Source organism: Phocoena sinus, chromosome 7, assembly GCF_008692025.1.
Source record: "Phocoena sinus isolate mPhoSin1 chromosome 7, mPhoSin1.pri, whole genome shotgun sequence".
NCBI classification, from domain to species: Eukaryota; Metazoa; Chordata; class Mammalia; order Artiodactyla; family Phocoenidae; genus Phocoena; species Phocoena sinus.
The window spans coordinates 55,351,511-55,375,505 of record NC_045769.1 but is presented as its reverse complement, the minus strand read 5'-3'; the positions used below and the strand labels follow the sequence as shown (position 1 = coordinate 55,375,505).

Below are 23,995 nucleotides of genomic sequence, written 5' to 3'. Positions count from 1 at the left end.
TGAGCCAGAACCATGTTTTGCTTTATGTTTTCTGACCTTGAGACACTTACCAAATGGATGTCTAGCAACAATTGGCTCCGATTTCAAGCCCTCTCCTACACCGTATTTATTTTCGGCACTGACCCTGAAGGTGTATTCCATACCCTCAAGAAGTCTCATGACTCTAAAGGTGGTTTTCTGGACAGCTGAGGCACATGTCACCCACTTGTTGTTTACAGAATCTCTCTTCTCTAGGATATAGTTGGTGATCTCAGAACCTCCGTCGTCCTTTGGAGGACCCCACTTTAAGGTCATGGCTTCTGCTGTGACTTCGTCAAATTTGATCGGTCCGGTGGGGATGCCAGGCTTGCCGACAACTTTTATGGAGAGGGTTCCCTCCTTGGTGCCGGCAACATTCTTCAGTGTGATTGTGTATTTTCCAGCATCAGATTTTTGGCAGTCATTCACTACAAGAGTTGTGTTAACTGCAGATGACTCGATACTGACCCTTGTGTCTGTTGCCAGAGGATCTTCTCCTTTCTTCCAGGACACGGATGGAGCTGGCTTGCCCTTTATGGGGATCTTAAGACGGAAGTTGCTGTTTTCTTTAGCCAAGTAGCACAAACCAGGAAGGTCCTTTAAGTCAAGGTCAGGAGCCACTGTAAAACAGCAGAGATAAGTTATTGTTATTTTTAATGCCAGGCAGTTAATTTTTTCAGATCGTTATAGTTTTTAAAGGATTTTTACATAAGCCAGTGAGTAGGGCTCAAGAGGGCACTTTTGATGACAAAGGGAAAATGGAGATGATGGCTGAAGGCTTACCGACGTCATCCTTTGCCACAACAGTGATTTCACTTGGGGTCCCTTCTCCGTTTTCATTCTCAGCACTCACTCTGAAGGTGTATTCCTCCCCTTCAGTCAAATCTTTCATGGAATACTGTAAGTTTAGTGATTTCATTACTCGTTGCCACTTATCTTCTTCAGTCAGGATATCAACGACATATCCAATAATTCGACTCCCACCATCGCTGCGAGGCTTTTTCCAGCCTATGCTACAAGATGACTTGGTCACAGACGTCACTTTAAGGTCCACAACTGGTCCAGGGGTTTCTAAAGCAAAGGAGAAACGATAAGTCTAAGCCCTGGATAACCAAGGTAAGATGTCACTCAAAATGACGGGATGGTAGCTTATATGCTCACCGGAAGCTTTCATGGCATCACGTGTTTCACTGGGATCACCAATGCCGTACTCGTTTTCCGCAAACACCCTGAAGAAGTAGGATTTTCCTTCCTCCAAGTTAGAAACTCTGAAGCTTGTTTTGGAGCACTCCGTTGTCACGGTGGACCAGGACTTCCTCTCTGCGTCACGCTTTTCTACCACATAGTTTATGATGGGGCTCCCGCCGTCAATAATGGGAGGATCCCAGGTAACATAAGCAGAATCTTTGGATATTTCTTTGACAGTCACATTGACGGGTGGCCCAGGAGTATCTGAATAAATAGTGGGTAGATAAGAAATGAATATGTAAAAAATACATAGACTACATTTTAAGCATATATATGATTGTTTTTTCAAGTGGACTTACCAAGCACTTTCACTACAATGGTATATTCTTTTGTACCACAGCTGTTCTTCAGAGTCAAGATATATTTTCCTGCATCGTATTTGTTCACATTTTCACAGCGCAAGAAAGTGTCAAAGTCAGTTGACTTTATGTCCAGTCCAGTCCTTTCTCTTAGATTGACATTTGGTTTAGACCAAGTTATCTTGGGAGGTGGACGTCCTTTTACTGGTACATACAGCCTCATTGTAACTCCAGCACGTAATATGAGTGTTTTCCTCAAATCAGCATCAAGTTCTCCCTCAGGTGGAACTGTTTAATGTTGGAGTAAAGACAGAGTAATAATGGTCAAATGTATTTCCAAGAACTGGCCTGATCACTCCTAAAATATGTTTCTTTCCATAACTGATCTCTATCTAGTTCTTTAGAAAATCCTTAATATAATCCTCAAAACTTTTGCCAACTATTTTAAAAAATTAATTAATTAATTTATTCATTGGCTACTTTGGGTCTTCGTTGCTGCGTGCAGGCTTTCTCTAGTTGTGGTGAGTGGGGGCTACTCTTCGTTGTGGAGCACAGGCTCCTAGGCACGCGGGCTCAGTAGTTGTGGCTCGTGGGCTCTAGAGCGCAGGCTCAGTAGTTGTGGCGCACCAGCTTAGTTGCTCCGCGGCATGTGGGATCTTCCCCGACCAGGGCTCGAACCCGTGTCCCCTGCACTGGCAGGCAGATTCTTAACCACTGCGCCGCCAGGGAAGTCCCGTTGCCAACGATTTTAATACTCTGTAGCAATTATTGATCTTTCTATTTTCCAGTATCCTATAGGCTGACCCAGGTTTTCCCTGGAGGATCTGCATCTCATCTCATGAACCTTATATACTCTTAAACTCTCTGTATATTAAAAGTAGATGATTGGTTTTTGGCTTTCTTCCAGTGAAGGCACTCCGCTATATACTCTTCATTTCATTGTAGGAAGAAAAGTACACAGAAGGTGAAGTATAATACCAAGTAATCCAAAGTAAAAGGAGCACTGGTTAGGGAGAATAAGTGAATAGAAGAAATGGTGAGAAGAGAAATTAAGGTGATGGAGAGCTTACCATTATATACTTCTGGAGAGGGGTAGATTAGAAGAGAAAATAAAAACCTAAGAATGATAAATAGCTCACTACTTAGTTTAAAAAAATCTTTTTATTCTCAGAATAAAATTCCTATATTCTATATTCTTTTGAAGACATGAAATTCTCATACTTGCATTCCATTGAGCTTATTATACAATACCATAAAGTACCAACCCAGCGCTCCTAAAATGTACTGATACTTGTAGAGTTACCAACCCTAAAACTTCTTATAAATAACTAAATCTACATAAGGGAGTCCCATACTCCCTCTTACAATATGACTGATGAGAAGAGTTCTGTATATTTTTCCTGGTAATACTTACTTAAAATGTCCTTGGGACAGTGTTTATCTGGCACATCGCTGGGGTCACTATATCCTATCTTATTAACGGCATACACGCGGAACTGATATTCTGTGTTTTCCATTAGGCCGGTAACCTCAAAGCGGGTTTTCTGTAGCTTCTGTGGTAAATTGCACCTCACCCAGTTATCAGAATCAGCTCGTTTCACTTCAACAAGGTAACCAATGATAGGGCTACCACCGTCATAGGCTGGCTTGCCCCAAGATAGACTCACAGAGCTACGGGTTGTATCATATACTTTGGGAAAAGCTGGTGGACCAGGAGGATCTGAGGATAAATAATAATAGAAAATTTTCATTAGAACCTCATTCCCAGTTGAATGTTGATTATAACACAGAATATTGGACTCTCTCATGAAAACTTACACAGAGGATCTTGGGCATAAGCAGCTTTGGATACGTCACTGGGTTTGCCTGGTCCAGCCTTATTTATAGCTGTAACTCGGAACTCATATTCCATGCCTTCTTGGAGACCTGTTGCTTTTATCGTTCTTTCTATAACGGGTTTTCTGTTGACCTTAGTCCAGTTAATTGCCTGGGTTTCCCGCTTTTCAACCAAATAGCCAGTGATGGGGGAGCCGCCATCATCTGCTGGTGGTTTCCAGCTTACTGTCATGTGATCTTTGGTTATGTTGCTAATAACAGGAGGATCACAGCGTCCGGGTGGGTCTGCAGAGATTGATTGACAAGTTAATGTCCCAGTCTAAAAGGTAATATTTAAAAAGTAAAATGAGTTATTTGTAGTGAGGTGGATGGACCTTGAGTCTGTCATACAGAGTGAAGTCAGAAAGAAAAAAACAAATACTGTATGCTAACACATATATATGGAATCTTAAAAAAAAAAAATCGTTCTGAAGAATGTAGGGGCAGGACAGGAATAAAGACGCAGACCTAGAGAATGGACTTGAGGATACGGGGACGGGTGAGGGTAAGCTGGGACGAAGTGAGAGAGTGGCATGGACTTATATACACTACCAAACGTAAAACAGATAGCTAGTGGGAAGCAGCCGCATAGCACTGGGAGATCAGCTCGGTGCTCTGTGACCACCTAGAGGGGTGGGATAGGGAGCAGGGGAGGGAGACCCAAGAGGGAGGGGATATGGGGATATATGTATGCATATAGCTGATTCACTTTGTTATAAAGCAGAAACTAACACACCATTGTAAAGCATTTATACTCCAATAAAGATGTTTAAAAAAAAAGAGAAAAACCTCAGGAAAATGTTCTTACCATATGGGTTTTTAGCAATTGCTGGTTCAGTTAAGATCGGGTCGCCCACTCCGTATTTATTTTCAGCACAAATTCGGAACTGATACTCATGGCCTTCTATCAGTTTCTCCACGCTGCAGCTGGTGATGGGCACAGTGGCAGAGACTTGTGCCCAGTTGGGTCTGCTCGTTTCACGTTTGTCAACAACATAGTTGGTGATTTCTGAGCCCCCATCTTCAAGAGGAGGTTCCCAAGAAAGCATTGCACGATCTGAATACATTTTGTTGATTTTAACAGATGCTGGAGGACCTGGTTTATCTGAAAGGATAAGAAAGAAAAGTGAAGTCTTTCACTCGCACATGTGAAATAGGGAATGAGTAGAGTGGCGGTCTGGAGACCTGGGCTGCAGCCTTTATGTTGTCATTAACTTCCTATACGACCTTGGAAGTTACTTAATTTCTCCGAATCTTAATTTCCTCATATCTAAAATTATGTAACTGGAATATGTGATCTCTAGTGGTCTTTTCGGCTGTAAAACGCTCTTGTTCTGTGATGAGAATAATTCCGTGATGACGAAAGATACATCGAGATAGGTATCTCTTCTCACATATTATTTTGTAAATTCTATGACATCACATTAACCAAAGTGAAACATGAGATTCTAGTGAAGTGCTTTAGTTACCTAACACTTTGAGCTTGATGGTGGCTGATTTGGAGCCACTTGCGTTTTCGGCAGTGATGGTATAGTCCCCTGAGTCTTTGCGACTCACGCTGAACAGCTCCAGGGTACACAGGTTCCGCTGCATGGCCATCTTGATGCCTTCTGATGCTTTCAGCGTCGTCCCGTCCTTCTTCCAAGAGACTGTGGGCATTGGTTTACCAAAAACAGTAGCATCCAGGCAAACATTAGTTCCAGCTTTCACAGTGAGCAAAGATTTCATAGCCACACTCAGGTCTATCCTGGGAGGAACTGGAAAGAAATAAGATAAAAGGATTTAATATATGCAAAGCTATATTATATAATTCTTACTGATAAAGTCGGAAATTCATACGCTGTCTTTTTCAAGGTGGGATTTTTTTAAAGTAACATTATTCATTATAAAAGAAATGCCGAAATTTGATAATGCTGAAAGTATAAAGAAAAAAGGAAAGCTCGCCCATCATTCCAGCATCCTTAAAGCTTCACTCTTATCATTTTGGTGCATTTCTTTGGCACCTTCTTGTGCCTGTGCCTGTGTATGGTTAAAATTATGCGGTCCACACAGGTTTGTATCCTGTTTTTTAGTTTAGCATATTATTAAGATTCTCCATGATCATTTTTTAGTGTCTGTATACGAAGTACCTATCATTTTACTTGTCCTTATTTCCATAGGTGTAGATTTAGTTTTTTATTAGGAGAAATACACATTACGAGTGCCGTCCACCTTTGCCTGTGATGTTCAACAGAATCTTACCATTTTCTGCCATGATAGTCACTGGATCAGAAGGTTCAGAAGGCTGGCTGATGTTTACCGCAGTCTTGGCAATTGCTCTAAATTGATACTGAGCATTCTCTTCTAGGCCAGTAGCTGTGTACTCTTCCTGGGGAATCTGGTGAGGTGAAGTATTACACCGTACCCACTTATCACCAGGAAGTTTGCAAGCTTCTACAAAATAGCCAGCAATTTTGCTGCCTCCATCACGCTTTGGACGGGCCCAGATGAGGGACACAGTACTCTTGGAAACATCAATAACTTCAGGCTTTCCAGGAGGATCTAAAACCAAAAGAGATATTCTCAGCATTGATCTTAACAGCAGAGATTTAAACTCTGTGTTTCACAGTATCACCCAGAACATATTCCTGAATGGAAATAGTAACCTTCAGAGACTCCAAGATTTAAATGTGTCCTCATAATACTTTTAAAAAAAAATTACTCAAAAAAATTACTCACCAACTGGCGTTCTCGCAGTTACATATTCAGTTGGTTTGCTGGGTGGGCTGGGTCCAGCTTTATTTAGGGCATAGATTCTGAATGAATACTCAAGGCCTTCTACCAGGCCAGCACAGGGATATTCAGTTGACCGGACAGGGGAATCGTTAGCTTTCACCCAGAGTAAACTGTTTCTTTCTTTGCGTTCAATCAGGTAGCCGGTAATGGGGCTCCCTCCATCGCTGTCTGGTCTATCCCACGCCACGAATATGCAGTCTTTGTTGACTTTAGTGACTCGTGCATTCTTGGGTTCACTGGGAACATCTGGAGGTGAAGTTCAGGGAAATATCAGTTTCTAGCCTAAGTAACAGACTAGAAAGAAAACACAATTTTTTTTTTCTTCCTGAAAGAAACATACCAAATGGGAACTTAGCCAGCATCTTTGGAGATGTGAGAGGCTCTGAAATGCCAAATCGATTCTCAGCACGGACCCGGAAGATATACTCTTGGCCTGGGATCAGTTTTCCAACCCTGCAGGAAGTTTTTGTCACTGAAGCTAGCGCTGTCACCCAGTCACCCCTGCTCACGTCACACTTCTCCACTATGTAATTGGTGACGTTACTGCCTCCGTCCTCCAGGGGGATGTGCCATGACAGGGAGCAGGCATCGGCATCTATGTCAGAAATGTCAAACGGAGGCTGAGGGGGTCCAGGAACGTCTGCATGAACCGAGAGGAAAGAAATGTAAGAATAGGGATCAGACTGTAAAATATGTTTCTGATACTCATATTTGGATGGCCATTTGTCTAACACGTAACCTACCCATGACAATAACTTTGATTTTCTGAGTGTCTGTCCCAGAACTGTTTTCTGCAGTGAGGCTATAGTAACCGCTGTCTTTCCTAGTAACATCTTTTATGATCAGAACTGAAGAATTGTCTGCTTTATGTACTGCCAGGTGGCTGGATGTGACAACTTCATCTTCTCCTTTTTTCCATTTACAGATCGGATGAGGCTTTCCATACACGTGGGCTTCAATTCGGAGTTTCTTCCCAGCTTTGATAATAATTTGCTCTGGCATAAGGATCTTGGGTGGCACTAAAAGTGAGATAAAGATACGTTAATTTGTCAGGGAGGTTAAATTTCCTCTGATGGGGAACTATACTAGTGCTTTTCAAATTGTGGATTGCAACCCGTTAGTGGATTCAAATTAATGTTTGCATTACTGCTAAAACTTTGTAAAGAGAATGGGATCAAAACGAATTGAGAATATCTGAGGCCAGCATACATGATAAGAATGGGTGTTGCTTTAAGAAACTTTTTCTAAGTCATATATATGTACGTGTGTCCTGTGTCATGATTTAAGGTGTATTTACTACCTGTCGTGGGTCCAGATGTTTCCAAACCACTGTTCTCTACTATATTTCAAGTACTTCTGGAACTAGCTTCTTCAGGGATAAACATCTACATGTCAAAAGAAAATCCTCACAAACTTTTATCGCATGGAAAACGACTCTGACTACTTACACAGCTGTGCTTTGGCTTCGTACACTCCCTCAGCTTCTCTTGGCAAACTGACTCCGATGGCATTTCTGGCCGCTACCCTAAATTTGTATTTCTTTCCTTCCTTGAGGCCGGTGACGACAAGGCTGAGGTCTTTCACCACCGAGTACTCTGTCCAGTGACCTGCAGGCAGCTCTTCGTCTCTGTAACTAACGATGTAGCCGTCGACCTTGGCACCTCCATCGCGCAGGGGAGGTAACCAGGCTAACGCAGCACTGTTCTTTGTCATTTCAGTAACTTCTAGTTTCCTGGGGGGATCCGGCTCACCTAGAAGAAAAAACCACCCAGGTAACCTAATCCATCCCTTTGGAAATATGCATAAATGTTTTCGTATGCCACTTGCTTCAAAGTATTTGGAAGCTATGGTTCGGGATGTTGAAAGTAAAAAGGACACGGATGAGTCAGATCAAAAAAGTCTTCAGTGAGTGAGTTAGGTATTTATTTGTACTGTTTAGGTTTCTACAAGTGAAGGCCCTTTCATTAGTGGAGTAAAATGTTTCGGTATCTTGATTTTGCTGAGGTCGGGGACTGGAGTTAAAAGGAGGGAGAAAGGATGTAACTTACTTAGAGGATCTGTTGCGAGCACTGGTTTGGGGATGTCTGTTGGGACGCCGGGGCCATACTCATTGACAGCAGTTACTCTGAAGAAATACTCAGTTCCAGGGACAAGATTGGTGATGTGGAAGCTCGTTTTCTTGACTTCTGGGGTGACTGTTGACCACGTCTTTCTATCTGCGTCACGTTTCTGCACAATGTAATGTGTCACTTGGCTCCCACCATCGTTCTCGGGAGGGGCCCAGGAAACGTGGCATGATGTTTTAGTGACATCCGAAACTTTTAAATCAGACACAGGTCCAGGAGTATCTGTGAAGGACGACAAAATCATATATACGAGTTCCCTCAGCCTCCTTATTAACTAAGGCATTTTTGAAGGGGAGGAAGACCCTTGTTTATAACCCACCTAATACTCTGACATTCACGAACACGGCCTTTTCTCCAGCCAGGTTCACAAGCGTCAGGGAATATTTTCCTGAGTCATCACGGGTAGAATTGGGGATGACAAGGAAGGCCATAGTATCAACCAGATCAACTTGTCCCTTTCTGACCACGTTATCAATACCCACTTTTCGCCAAGTGACCTTAGGGGCTGGTCGCCCTCTCACTATGGCAAATAGTCGAATAGGGCATCCTGCTCTCACTGTGACCAGTTTTCTCATGCTGGCGTCCAAATCAATCTCTGGAGGTTCTGCAAATGACACGAAAGCCGTCAGTTGACTTCAGAATGTGGGGAAATCATGTGAGAAGTGAAACATGAATGAATCAAGTGATAACATAGGGCCTCACCTAGGATTTCTTTAGGTTTAATAGCGTCCTTTAGTTCTGCAGGGCGCCCAATGCCAACTTGGTTTTGGGCACAAACCCTGAACTCATATTCCTGGTTTTCATCCAAGCTGGTCACGGTAAATTCCATGAGAACGAGTTGCGCTGCAGCACTACACCTTTTCCAGCCTTCATCAGGTGATGTATCTGGTCTCTTTGGTCTCACTTCCACAACATATCCAATGATTGGTGCGCCACCATCATACACCGGTTTTCCCCACCCAAGAGTTATGGAACTTTTGGTTGTATCAACCACTTTGAGATTGGTTGGTGGACCAGGTGGTTCTGAAAGTAAATTATATAAGAATAAATTTACACACGGTTAACAACTACTAGTGATACGTTAATGAGTAATTCTATATAGTCCATCCTTAATTAACCGCAGATAGTACATTCAATTTCTCAATTACTCAGTCCTCCTTATTTTCCTTCATAAAATTAGAATCTACCATTGTCTGTACATTTCAGGCGATTTGGTAAAAGATCTATTTGGAAAACTGCTGGCTAAGATTAAAGTTTTGATGCTGTGGATTTAACTTATTTGTCTAATACCTCTGTGCCTGAGATTAAGAGTTGGTGTAATACCGGAAAAAGCAAGAACATCATACCTATGGGGTCTTTTGCCACCACTGGCCTTGATGGCAAGCTTGGTTCTCCAATTCCAACTTCATTTTCTGCCTTGACTCGGAACTGATATTCATGTCCTGGGAGGAGATTCTGTACTTTCAAACGTCTCTCAGGGATCGCACTCTTGTTGACAGGGACCCATCGTGTTGAATGCTTTTCCTTTTTCTCCAAATAGTATCCTGTGATGGACTTTCCACCATCATATTCAGGTGGCGTCCAAACCACAGTCATCTCTTCTTTGCTTACTTTAGTGATTTCTGGGGGGTCAGGGCGACCAGGTCTATCATATTTGGTTTTTGCAATAACTGGTTTACTTTCTGTTGGAGGCCCTGTGCCTATTTTATTTTCTGCACGGACTCTGAAAATATATTCATTCCCTTCTATGAGACGTGTTACTGTAGTACCAGGTGTTAAGATAGTAGCAGAAAACGTAGACCAAACCATTCTCTTGCTCTCACATTTTTCTAAAATATAATTTTGGATTTCACAGCCACCATCATCGTCTGGTGGATCCCAGCGAAGAGAACACCTATCACTACACACATCAAAAATTTTCAGATTTCTTATAGGCCCAGGCTTATCTAAAACACTGACAGTGGCAAAGGCCACAAAACTGCCAGCTATATTAGTTGCTGTAATTACATATTTACCACCATCACTTCGCTTTGCTTTAGTAAGAGAAAATTTAGACGAATCACCACCGGTAGCAATCTTGACCCTTGGTGATCTTGTTAAGTCTGTCGCATCTTTGTCCTTCGTCCATGAAACTTCTGGAAATGGTTTGCCTCTAACACCTGCCTCAAGTCGAATGGTGTCCCCTGCTTTGACAGTTAGCACACCACTTAATTTCAGATCGAGTACTGGTTTCTGCAAGTCTTCCTTTACAACAACTTCCTTTGTCTTCACCCAGTCACTTTCCCCACCTTCATTCTTCGTTTGCACTCTGAACTCATAAATCTGGTTTTCAACACATTTGTCAACCATGTAGTGGGTTTCTTTAATGCTTCCTTTATGCACTCTTTCCCAGTCATCAGAGCCCTTCAGCTTCCTTTCAACATGATATGATAGATTTGGGCTACCGCCATCATAATCAGGCCGCCTCCATTTTAGGTAGACAAATGTCTTTCCTTTATCTGCAATATGAAGGTTTTCAGGCTCACCTGGTCTATCAATAGGGTTAATAGCCAGAATTGGAGTTTTTGTTTCAGTGGTTGGCCCAACACCTACTTTATTTTCTGCACAAACTCGGAAATAGTATTCATGGTTGGCTAAAAGGTTGGCCTTGATTAATCGCTTAGTGACATCTGAAGCAACAATTGACCAGCCTTTCTGGTTTGGTTTGCGATATTCCACTATGAAGTTTGTTATTTCTGAGCCGCCGTTATCTAGAGGGTTTGCCCAAGAAATAGTACAGTTCTCTTTGGTTACGTTGCTGATCTTTAAATTCTGGCAAGGTCCAGGTCTGTCAAGGACATTAACGATAGCAGAACCTTGGGCATGTCCACTGCTGTTCTTAGCTGAGATGATATACTTGCCATGATCAGCTCTAACAGCTTCTTTAATTTGCAACTCAGCACGAGGTAGATCGTGAATTAGGTCAACCCGCTTTTCTCGGGCCAACACCTTGCCTTCCTTGGACCAAGTTATGTCTGGTTGAGGTCTGCCTTTGACCCGAGCAAGAATGCGGATAGTTTGACCCACTCTAACGGTAATAACATCACGACAGGTAACATCAAGTTCTACTTCTGGAGGATGAAGGATGTCCTTTGCAATCACAGATTCTGCTAGTTCTCTTGGCTCTCCCTCTCCCACAATATTAGCTGCCTTTATACGGAATCTGTACTCATTTCCTTCAATTAGTCCAGGTACCCTAAAGGCACATTGCCTAATGAGTTCATCTTTATTAATCCTGCTCCACTGTGTTGCTCCAACTTTCTGACATTCCACTACATAGCCCAGAATGGGGCTACCACCATCACTGAGAGGCTTTGTCCACACCAGGTCAGCTGTTTCTCTGGTCTTGTCTTTCAGCTTAGGATTAATAGGTGGTCCAGGTGGTTTGATGGGCCGGCAAGCTTTTATTGGATCAGAACTTGGGGACGGATTGCTTAGTCCTGCAAGATTCTCAGCAAAAGCTCTAAACTCATATGTATTTCCCTCATAGAGTCCAGTCACTCTAAACTTCATGTCCACTAGAGGTGTTTTGTTGACCCTCATCCATTTGCCTGTTACTTCTCGACGTTCCACATAGTAACCAGTTATTGGACTGCCACCATCAGATTTTGGCAGAGTCCAAGACACTGTTGCAGCATTTTCAGTAATGTCAGTAACTACTGGTTTACCAGGGGGGGATGGAGGACTAAACTTATGTTTAGCAACAGTAGGTATGGAGTCAAGGGGAGGGCCAACACCAATCTTATTCTCTGCTTTCACTCGGAAGACATATTCACAGCCCTTCTGCAGATGTGGGACTTTCAGCTTTGTCTTACTGCTTCCTGAAGAGACAACACCCCATGTGTCTTTCTTTGTGTCTTTTTTCTCAACAATATAATTTATCACAGGGCTTCCTCCATCATCCTTAGGTGGCTGCCATGAGATAGTCATATGTTCAGGGGTAACTTCCAGAATATTAATAGGGCCTGTTGGTGGACCAGGAACATCAAGAACAGTAAGATGTACAGCCACTGTTTTGGTGCCAGCTGCATTGGAAACTGTGATCTGATGTTCCCCAGTGTCTCTCCTTAAGCAGTTCTTAATGGTGAGTACTGATGAGAAGTTGTCAGTTTCAACTGTATAGTGTTCATCTGTTTTAATCTCATTCCCATCGGTTGTCCACTTTGCAGTAGGAACAGGTACACCTCTTATAATGGCAGGGAATCTGACTGTAGTTCCAGCTTTTACCACAAGGCCTTCAATTAATTTCACATCCAGCTCCACAGATGGAGGCACTGGAAAGGAAACATGAGGAAATTAGATTTTGATTTTCACAATATGAATAATTTTAAAAAGAAAGAAAATAATTCCAATCTAAAAATTACCTAGTTTTTCTTGACATTCTATTGGGATAGTTGTGTCAGGAAGACCAAGACCCACAATGTTTTCAGCTTTTACACGGAATCTATAGGTCTTTCCTTGCTGTAGTCCGGTAACAACACACTCTAAGTTTGTCACAGTCTTGAACTTAATCCAGTCTTGGGTGCCCTCTTCTTGATATTCCACCAAATATCCAGTGATTGGAGAGCCACCATCACGGTCTGGCTTATTCCAAACAAGGGAGACTTCAGTCTTGTCAACATCTACATGGTGTAGGTTCTTGGGTGGCCCTGGAGGATCTTTTAAGAAGAAGAAGTTATGATGAATAAACAATATTCTCAAAACAGTAAAACAGTACTTTTGTATCCAAAGAGAGCAACTTACGTAGGGGATCCAGAGCCTTGATGGGTTTAGACGTTTCTACAAAAGGACCACGTCCATACTGGTTCTCAGCAGCTACTCGGAAGAGATACTGATTGCCTTCAGTAAGATGTTTAGCAAAGTGGCTCTTTTTCTTTGATGTAGTTGAAAGAGGTGACCACTGGACACTGGCAACATCTCTCCTCTCAACCACATAATTTGTAATAACAGAACCACCATCATCCAGTGGTTCCTTCCAAGTAAGGTAACAAGAATCTTTCCTAACTTCACTGACTTCCAGATCTCTAGGTGGCCCAGGCTTATCTGAAAAGTGTTAAGTAATGCAGTTATATAAGTGATGTAATCCAGATAACTAAAAATGTATTTAGAGTTACTTTTTTTTTTTTTTTTTTTTTTTTATGCGTTACGCGGGCCTCTCACTGTTGTGGCCTCTCCCGTTGCGGAGGACAGGCTCCGGACGCGCAGGCTCAGCGGCCATGGCTCACGGGCCCAGCCGCTCCGCGGCATGTGGGATCCTCCCTGACCGGGGCACGAACCCGTGTCCCCTGCATCGGCAGGCGGACTCTCAACCACTGCGCCACCAGGGAAGCCCTAGAGTTACTTTTATATGCTGTTGCATTAAGTACATCACAAGTACTAAAATTCTTACCTAATACAAGTACTTTTACTGAGACAGTTTTTGAACCAGCTAGATTCTCCACTGTTAAGGAATACATTCCACCATCTTCGTGGGCAGCATTACAGATTTCAAGCTTGCTACCAACTGGAGTAACATGAATCCTTGCTTTAGTTGGAGCCTCTCTGTCTTCTTTTTTCCAAGTTACTTTTGGGAACGGCACCCCTTTGATGACAGCACTAAGTCTTAGAGTATCACCAACCCTTATGTGTTGTTCTCTTGCCATGTTGGCATCAAGAATCAACTCGGGGGGTTCTAGAATGAAGAGAACAGTACTTACAGATTTGTTTTGTTAATATATTTTACACTTAAGCATAGACAATGAAACCTGTCTTCCTTGCAAAGGCAGCTGAGAACATTACACTCACCAAATCTGTCTTTTACTAGCACTGGCTCGGGAACATGAGCTGGATCTGATTCACTGGCTACGTTGACTGCTATTACTCTGAACTTATAGGATTGACCATCCTGAAGACCAGTGACTTTATAGTTAGTTTCAGGACATGACTCAGGAGTGTGATTGGCTCTTTTCCATTCTTCATCTCCAACTTTCTGGTATTCAACAATATAACCCAGAATCTTGCTCCCACCATCATGACGTGGTGGCTGCCAGGTTAGATCAACTGAATTACGTGTTGTACCTATTGCTTCAGGATTAATAGGTGGACTTGGTTTCACTACATAATAAAAGAGAAAACCAAAAAGGAGTTAGAGTATAGCTGAAAACAAAGTTGGATAAAATGAAAGCTGAAAGAATGCTTTAGTACTATACCAATTGGATCTTTAGCAAAGACTGGTTTGGATGGTGGGCTTGGGTCTCCAATACCAATTTGGTTTTCTGCAGAAACCCGGAATTCATACTGACACCCTTCTAGAAGATCAGGAACCGTAAACTTAGTGTATGGATGGATAGGCTCTTTGGTAACTCTAGCCCATCGTTTAGACATAGTTTCCCTCTTTTCCAGGATGTAGTTTGTGATGGGCTTTCCTCCATCGTTTGGCTTGTTCCAGGTGACTAATGCAGAGTCTTTGGTAACTTCTGTAACAATTGGCTGGTCAGGTGCATCAGGAACCCCTATAACAAACATTAGCAAAATATGTTAGAAATTTAGTTCTTCCCGTTAACAATATCAAACATTGAATCACTGAAAAGAAATATGATGCATACTGAAACGATCTTTGGTTTTCATTGAATCAGACACCAGAGGATCACTTATTCCATACAGATTTTCAGCACGTATCTGGAAAATATAATCTTTTCCTTCAAGCAGTTTAGAAACTTTGCATGTTGTTTTAGCACTTGCAGATGTCACAGGCATCCAAACGTCTTTGCCCACTTCCTTCTTCTCAATAATGTAATTAGTAATTTCACTGCCTCCATCATCTAAAGGTGGCTTCCAAGAGATAACCATGTAATCTTTGGTCACCTCATCAAAAACAACTGGTCCTACCGGTGGTCCAGGACGGTCTGAGGAAAAAAAAAAAAAAAAATCACACCACAAAATATTATTTCCACTTCTGCTTTGGAAAGAACAGAATGTCTCTAATTCTTGCTAAATAATACTTACCAACGACATTAACTTGACAGAAACCTTTCCTGGAGCCTGTACTGTTCTCCACAACCACACAGTATTTGCCAGAATCTGAACGCTTGGCCTTGAGCTTCTCTAGAGCAAGTGTTGTTGGCGAGGTCTTTATATGAGTGCAATCATCTTCTAGCACATCAACTTCATCTTTGAACCAAGTAACCTTAGGCTTTGGTTTGCCTGAGTAACGGCCAGTGAGGGCAAAAGCTTCACCAACTCGAATCGTGAGTTTATCTCTGAAGTCGAGCTCAAGCGTTGGAGGAGCTGAAATGTATAAAGGAAAGTCAGTTTGATGTCTTAAGGTAAACCTATAAGTGTACACGTTTTCAAAGTGTAAGCTGCATTTGACACATACCTAGCTCATCCTTGCAAGTGATTGGCTTGGTGCAAAATGATGGTTTGCCTTGTCCAACAATATTGACGGCACTGACACGGTACTCATAGGTATCGCCTTCTTTTAAGCCTTTCACACTGTACTTCCTGCTAAGCAAGTTGTCATTTGTAACTTTGTGGAACTTCTCAGTTCCAATGAGACGGCTTTCTAGGACATAGTTGATAATTTCGGATCCGCCATCATACTTAGGGGGATTCCAAGTCAGAGTAACAGAATCTTTAGTAACTTCTTTGACTTCTAGGTCTTCAGGACGCTCTGGTACAGCTGCAAGTGTGGAATGACAGTGAGACGAATGTCATGTTAAGAATGTAATAGAAAATGTAGTAAATAATGCCTTTTGAGGATTGCGTTTTTTTGTGTGTGTGTGTGGTACGCGGGCCTCTCACTGCTGTGGCCTCTCCCGTTTTGGAGCACAGGCTCTGGACGCGCAGGCTCAGCGGCCATGGCTCATGGGCCCAGCCGCTCCGTGGCATGTGGGATCTTCCCGGACCGGGGCATGAACCTGTGTCCCCTGCATTGGCAGGCGGACTCTCAACCACTGCGCCACCAGGGAAGCCCGAGGATTGCGTTTAAACATTAAACTATTCGTTTTGATAAGTAACAAAAGAAATCTCAACATAAAATGAGTAGAGCTGAAAGGCACTCAATACAAGCTAATTTCCAGATGAGGAAATAGAGGTTCATTGAGGCCAAATAATTCAGCAAAGTCCCCCATTAAACATTAATGTTTTGGCCACGCCACACAGCCTGTGGGATCTTAGTTCCCTGAGCAGGGATCGAACCCGCCTGCCACCCCACCACACTGGAAGCTCGGAGTCCTAACCACTGGACTGCCAGGGAAGTCCCCAGAGTTGGTAGTTTTAGAGTTAGGAAAATACTTCATGTTCATGCCATTAAGTTGGAAATTAAAAAAAGAATCCATGTAGTATTACATGGGAGGATTTGAAGAATCATATATATTCCCGCAATCTCTTTCACAGTCACGTTCAAATACTACCAACATCAGAGACTACGTATTTTCCTAATGAATGCTTGCCAAATGAATGAAATATTTGGCATTTGTGTACCTACTTTGTCACTATAGTCTTTTATTAAATGAGTGAAAAAGTGATTAAAGATGAAATTGTTTTAAATTGTACTTACTTATTGGATCTCTTATGACAAGCGCATCTGTTGTCTCAACAAACGGGCCCATGCCAATACTATTTTCAGCTGCAATTCGGAAAAAGTAGGCTTTTCCTTGAATGAGACCCTGGACGGTGGCATTTTGTCGTGTAGCTGTGTATGTCACTGGGGTCCACGCTCTGCGGTCATCTTCCCGCTTTTCAATGACATAATTGGTGACTGGAGAGCCTCCATCATCTTCTGGAGAAAACCATGTCAGTTTGCAGGAGTCGTTGGTTAGGTTGTGAGACAGGAATGGTATTCCAACAGGACCTGGCACATCTGGAAATAGGAGGAAAAGGTTTTCAGTTGTTTGACGTCAATGGACTACTGGGCTCAATACTTGTTACCCTCTGTTTTTAAAAGGGAGACAAAAATGTTACGAAAAGAGTGAGATTTTGTGTTTATTAATTGATTTGGTTTTTTTCTTTCCTTGTGTCTATATTCAACCATATTTTAAAATGAAGTAGGTTTGCAGTAGTTACTGGTTGCCCCTGCTTTAGTAGAAACTGAAGGAACAGTTTTATACACACACATATATATATATATATATATATATATATATATATACACACACACACACACATACACACACACACACACACACACACACATTTTTTTTTTGGTAATTTGTGAGTCAGATAAGAGGGCAATGTTGGGAGGAAAATGCACAGAGGGAGACAGGAGAGGGGTGAAGAGTGGCATGACTACTTTTTGTGTCCAGTTTACTCTCCAGAGGGGAAAGTGGGAGAGAATTTTTTTCTGGGTGACCAGTGAATCTGAGCAGCACAGGAGACCCCAAATCTCAGAATGACCTTTGAGAGGTTTGAAATTTAACCTGGAAGTACACCAGTTCTTAAAGTAATAGCCATTGGACAGAAGACTGTTTAGGAGTTTGAAACAACCTAGAAGCTTGAAGGACCGTTGCTCAATGAGATCTTTTTCCGCATGCCATTTTCACTAATGAAAGCAAAACATGTTTTCATAATATTATGTTCAATAGAGAACTGGTTATTTTCACATAAAAACTGTGTGTTTGGAGTATGGTTGTGCCTAGAGATGTGTTGAGAGAGAGATCTGAGTGGGAGGGCTTCACTTTCTGAGCAAATCACTGGAGTAGAGCAGCCAGTGAGAGGCATGAACAAGCCTCGTAGAGTTCAACTCGATATTCAGTGACAAGAAATGCAATATTGATAACCAAATATGATGCTTCTCTTCAATTAGAATACTGACACCTTCAAAGGGACTTTTGTCTTATTATGATAACTGACAGGTCCTATGATGTGAAAATGGTCAACCTTAGCAAATTGTTAAACATTCATGGACATTTGCAGGAAAGCTGCTTTTATGAAAACTATATGATAACATAGTAAATGCTTATGGTGGCATATTATATAAAAAGGCAGCACATAAGACTTTATATAGGAGTACAGCCATATAAAATATGGTTAGGATAAAAAAAGGAGGAAATTTTAAAAAATGCTAATAGTGGTCAATGGGATTGTGGGTGATTTTTCTTATTTTCCAAAATATTTGTAACATAGTTTTTTAAAAAACTAATATAGCTTTATTGTAGATGAAATAAAGTGTTATTTTTTAAAGACGCATGGACGAATTGAAAGTTGTTACCTAATACATCAACGATAATTGTCTTCTTTCTTTCGCCCCCTGCATTTTTGGCAAGAAGAGCGTAGATGCCTTGGTGGCTCCTCTGGCAATTCTTGATGACCATGGATGAGCTAATGGCTGTGGTCTCAATGGTGGCCTCTTGAGGTAAAGCTTTTTCATTCATACTCCAGGTAACGGTTGGAGGAGGCTTGCCAGACACATAGGCGATGATCCGAATCACCCCTCCAGCATGGACCACAATTCTGTCTCTGACGCTGGCATCTAACTGAAGGTCAGGTAATACTGGAAAACAATTGAAAATAACAAATGTGCTTTTCATTTCCAATCCAAAATGCAAATATTGATAAAATAATAGAAATATTAGTAAGTACCAATCCTGTCCTTCATTTCAATGGCATCTGTGACTTCTCCAGGTTCTCCGATGCCGGCAATGTTGACTGCTCTAACTCTAAATTTGTAGAATGCTCCTTCTTTTAATCCTGTCACAACGAGTTTTGTTCCTCTCACTTCTTTTTCTTTAGCCTAGGGAAAAATCACAAGCATTTTATAATTAGAATACAGTAGTCCTTTCTTATCCGTGGTTTTGTTTTCTGTGTTCATTTACTTGAAGTCAACGGAAACCTAAAAGTATTAAATGGAAAACAATTCCACAAATAAACAATTCATCAGTTTTAAATTGCGTTCCATTCTGAGTAATGTAATGAAATCTTGGGCCATCCTGCTCCATCCCTGCCCGGGAAGTGAACTATCCCTTTGTCCATCATATTCACGCTGTATATGCTACCTGCCCATTAATAAAGAAAAAACATAGTATATATAGAGAGAGCTCGGTACTATCCATGGTTTCAGGCATCCACTGGGGTCTTGGAATATATCCCTTGGGAATCGCGGTGGGGGGACTACTGTAGTTTTTTGTTTTAATAGCTTTCCAAAGCATAGCAACAGCATATTTACTCTCTTTGGGAAAATTGTTGCCAATTTAGGTTCTAGGGATCAGATATTACAGGTAAATACTGAATGGAAGGAATTATGTTTGAAAATATTGTCAAGTGATTGAAAAAAAACTGTACTTTTTACTTGTTCCATCCTTTTATATATATATATACCTATGTACATTTTATTATATAATCTGATAAAATAGGTTCTGTTTTTGAATTTTATTTTATTACACAGCAGGTTCTCATTAGTTATCTGTTTTATACATGTTAGTGTATACATGTCAATCCCAATCTCCCAGTTCATCCCACCACCACCACCCCACCCCCGGCCACTTGCTTTCCTCCCTCGGTGTCCATTCGTTTGTTTTCTACATCTGTGTCTCTATTTCTACCTTGCAAACTGGTTCATCTGTACCATTTTTCTAGATTCCACATATATGCATCATTTATTCCATCTTTTCAGGCTTTATAGCCAAAAGATAAGTTAACAATAACATGACTTAACTTTTGATTAGGTTTTTTGACCTAAGAGATGTTTGGATTATCAGTTAAATTATATGTTATTTTTCTGATTTCTTAATAAAAAAATACAGTTAGGAGTTAATGGGATTGAGAATAACTACTAAGTGTTCAGTTTATTCATAGTACATTTCCATAATGCCAAGTGTTAGCTACCTTTTCCCATTCTTCTTTTCCTTCTTCTTTATATTCAACGATGTATCCCGTTATTTTGGATCCACCATCTTTTAGTGGGGGAGACCACTCCAAATCCGCAGATGATTTAGTCCAGTCTGTGACTTTGGGAAATGGAGGTCCAGGAGGGGCTGGAAAGAACCAGTATGCGTTAGTATTCTTGACTTTTCCATGGCACTTTTGGTGGGGTGGGGGGAAGAATGGTTTTAAGGCTTACCAGTGGGATCTCTAGCAGTCACTGGGTCTGATGGCAGACTTGCTGGACCCACACCAGCAGCATTGATTGCGTATACCCGGAATTGATAATCAGAACCTTCAATAAGACCAGTCACCTTATAAGAAACACCCAAAGTCATGGCTTTGATAGGATCTCGGTTAACTCTCTTCCATCTCTTTGAAGTGGTGTCTTTCATTTCTAGCCAGTATCCTGTAACAGGAGAGCCTCCATCGTATTCTGGCTCTTCCCAGTTGACAGTCATGTAGTTTCGAGTCACACTGCTAACTGTTGGTTTATCTGGTGCTCCAGGGACAGCTGTGACAAAAATCACAGTGATTTATAAGAAATTTTGAAAAACACAAATAAGAATGACTTTGAATGTGAAACATGTCCTACTTACAGAAGAGGTTTCTTGCTGTTTCTGGTTCACTGTCAAGAGGTTCCCCAATGCCATATTTATTCTGGGCCATGATTCGGAATACATATTCATGGTCTTCTAGCAATTTTGGAATTGTGTATGTGCACTCTTTAGGTTCGCTAGAGACACGCACCCATGTCTTCCTGTTAGCTTCTCTTTTCTCAATTACGTAGTTTGTAATCTTAGACCCACCATCATCTTTAGGTGGAAGCCAAGATAGTGTCATTTGATCTGCTGAAATAGATTCGAACTTTATTGGTCCCACTGGAGGGCCAGGGCGACCTAAAATGATTTAAAAAAAGAAAACTTTATTAGGAGAATGATCTTAAAGACAGATATTACATTTATGGACAGAAAATCGTAGTTTTAATAAAACCATGTAATCTTTACCAAGGACATTCAGCCTCATTTCCTTTGATGCTGTTCCCAGATTATTCACAGCTGTGATGGTATATAAGCCAGTGTCACTCCTGCGAGACTGTGGAATCACTAGAGTGCAGGTATCATCCATCACCAGTTTGTTGACATGGGTGTCGTAGACAACAGGTTCTTTGTTATCAGGCTTCCTTGGAGGAGCTTTAAACCAGATTAGTGTCGGGAATGGCACACCTTTAATTTTGGCCACGATGCTAACATCAGTTCCTTCTTCAACCTCCATGAATTCTTTTAGCTCAATTGAAGGTGGGCCTAGATTATTAAAAAAAAAAAAAAAGTTGTCATTAGGAACATAAAAAAACACTAAAGGATCGAAAGTAGAATTCACAGTGATGATAAAGTTATTTGATCTACTATAAGCAGGCTTTATAGCCCTACCTGACATAAAGAACAGATCTGTCTTCAGTTAATTTATACCAGTTTAGGGAACAGGCATATGTGGTCATCATCCTCTATTGATCTACATGTGGCTATGTATCACCTACTGTCTCTCTCTTACCTGGCATCATTATGATTGTAGATATTGAAAAAGGGCAGAGAGAAGTGAAACTATAGTATCTTAGACTTGGGAGTTCTTTCCTGATATTCCCTAATATTTATGCAGAGTTAATGAGGGGACCTACTTTGTTCGTTCTGAGGTGAATTCCCCTGTTAAGAAATATAACTAACTGCTAATAGAGGCAAAGCAATTTTCCATTTTTCATGAATTTAGTATAAGAATATGCACAGGGAGTAGTGACTACAGCTTTCCTATATTTAGAAGAGAGAACTAACAAATACACAGCAGTAATGATGGTAACAATAATGAGAGGAAGAATTATTACCATATTTGTGTGGATATTTTATCTCTTAAAGTAGATATATCTTTTTCTCAAATAGAGAAAGTCATGTAGTTTTAATAAAACCACATAACCTTTGCCAAGGACATTCAGTCTCATTTCCTTTGATGCTGTTCCCAGATTATTCATGGCTGTGATGGTATATAAGTTTCTACTTAAGAAAAAGAAACTCGATTGTGAAGATAAATGGGTCTCAGCAGTTGCTAAGCAAATAATTGGTTACTTTCTGCCCTTTTTGAGGAGCATGCAGAGGAACTGTTTTAACTTCTGGTAAGTAAAACAGCCTGCCATGGAGAAAAATTAGAGTAAGGAAATTCCAAACAGTATCTCCTTTCAGTAAGGGAAAGGTAATATGTATGGAAATATGATAATTCTGTGCAAGTTGAGGGCATGAGTGATTGGGTAATGGGCCCACGTCCAGACTGAACCCATGGTAGCTTCTGACGTACAGAGACATCTCTTTATTTTGGACTGTTCTTGAGTATCTAGGAAGGCATTCACGAAGAGGACATTCTCTGATAGATAACGCATTGGTACTTACATGTCTGGTCTTTGACAGTCACGGGGCCAACAGTGGCTGAAGGTTTGCTGACTCCTGCGGCATTGACAGCTTTGACTCTGAATTCATATTCCCCACCCTCTACCAGGTCTTCCACCGTAAACTCCAGTTCTTCCACATCACGCTTATTGCACTGTTTCCATGCTTCTTTCTTTGTCCCAGTAGGATCCCACGCAAGGCACTCAACAATATAGTGGGTGACCGGGGAGCCCCCGTCATTCTTTGGGGGTTTCCATGACAGGTGTACTGTGTTCTTTGTTATGAGGCCAATCTTGAGTTTAATAGGGGGATCAGGAGGATCTTTAAAAATAGTTAAAGAAAGTATTAATCATTATTTATAACAATATATTTCAAGCTTAGGAAGCTACTTTAATCTTAGACTTAAAAACTTACATATTGGATCTCTGGCAGTGGTCCTCTGAATGGTTTCCACGGGAGCACCAATACCAAAACGGTTTTGTGCCCGCACGCGGAAGAAGTATTGCTGTTCAGAGATGAGGTCAGGAACTACAAATGAAGTGCTTCCACAGTTTGGATTGACTTTAGTCCAAGCTTTTCCATCAATAGTCCTCTTCTCAATAACATAGCCTTTGATCCTGTCTCCTCCATCATCATCCGGCATCTTCCATGTAAGCCTGCAACTACCCCTTGTGATGTCACTGACTTTAAGATCTTTGGGTGGCCCTGGTACGTCTGTTGGATGCAAATCACAATATAAACAGTGGTGCCTTGTTTTAAATAATTTGTTCTTATTCCATAATAACTTCTAAAGTCTTTCTTACCCATGACTTTAACTCTGCAATTTGCAGTCTTTTGTCCTGCTTTGTTCTTGGCTGTGATGCTGTATTTGCCTGAATGGGATCGTTTACATTCCGGAATAATAATTACGGATGAGTTTTCAGCAGTCTCCAGCTGTACAAAGAAAACAGCAGTCATACACTGAATGAAATCATAGCAGTACTGAAGTCAATCCGATTCTGAATCATTTCAGTTTTTTGTTTTTTTTACCTGTGCATCTTCAGGTATGTCATGAACCCCATCCTATTAGAAAAGAAGATAGTCAGTTATAGTGTAAATATTCCTTAGAGTGAGTCAATGGGAGATGCAGAGAATTATAATTTTCTTACCTTCATTGCCTTCTTTGCCTTTCCATCAAATTCCCAAGATGATTTTGGTGTCGGTCGTCCCTTGATGACAGCAGGAATCCTAATCTGTGTGCCAGCTTGACATACCAGACAGTCTTGTGCTCCAATGTCAATGAAAATTTCTGGTACCTCTGTAATACCATGGATAATATAACAGGATTTAGCTCACCTTTTTCAAAATC

General features: G+C 41.3%; 1 protein-coding gene and 1 long non-coding RNA gene across 2 annotated transcripts in view; one reads left to right on the top strand and one right to left on the bottom strand.

The window, feature by feature from the left end:
* The window catches only part of TTN (titin), a 281,733-nt gene that overhangs the window by 52,184 nt on the left and 205,554 nt on the right, over positions 1-23,995 (bottom strand). The window contains 37 exon segments of the mRNA XM_032637061.1: positions 51-638; positions 802-1,089; positions 1,180-1,470; positions 1,566-1,853; positions 2,980-3,285; positions 3,384-3,686; positions 4,249-4,545; positions 4,910-5,197; positions 5,682-5,981; positions 6,159-6,461; positions 6,556-6,855; positions 6,959-7,234; positions 7,664-7,966; positions 8,264-8,563; positions 8,661-8,945; positions 9,044-9,364; positions 9,688-12,654; positions 12,745-13,038; positions 13,124-13,423; positions 13,770-14,051; positions 14,165-14,473; positions 14,569-14,871; positions 14,965-15,264; positions 15,365-15,646; positions 15,738-16,040; positions 16,920-17,222; positions 18,570-18,851; positions 18,941-19,091; positions 20,183-20,331; positions 20,418-20,732; positions 20,818-21,117; positions 21,226-21,522; positions 22,651-22,968; positions 23,062-23,361; positions 23,451-23,580; positions 23,677-23,709; positions 23,796-23,944. Of these exon segments, the coding sequence (XP_032492952.1) occupies positions 51-638; positions 802-1,089; positions 1,180-1,470; positions 1,566-1,853; positions 2,980-3,285; positions 3,384-3,686; positions 4,249-4,545; positions 4,910-5,197; positions 5,682-5,981; positions 6,159-6,461; positions 6,556-6,855; positions 6,959-7,234; positions 7,664-7,966; positions 8,264-8,563; positions 8,661-8,945; positions 9,044-9,364; positions 9,688-12,654; positions 12,745-13,038; positions 13,124-13,423; positions 13,770-14,051; positions 14,165-14,473; positions 14,569-14,871; positions 14,965-15,264; positions 15,365-15,646; positions 15,738-16,040; positions 16,920-17,222; positions 18,570-18,851; positions 18,941-19,091; positions 20,183-20,331; positions 20,418-20,732; positions 20,818-21,117; positions 21,226-21,522; positions 22,651-22,968; positions 23,062-23,361; positions 23,451-23,580; positions 23,677-23,709; positions 23,796-23,944 (13,104 nt within the window).
* Positions 1-23,995, top strand: part of LOC116756537 — an 83,275-nt gene that overhangs the window by 53,539 nt on the left and 5,741 nt on the right. Inside the window, exon 3 of the long non-coding RNA XR_004350675.1 lies at positions 18,740-18,840. This is a non-coding gene — a long non-coding RNA (uncharacterized LOC116756537). The remainder of the gene's footprint in view (positions 1-18,739; positions 18,841-23,995) is intronic.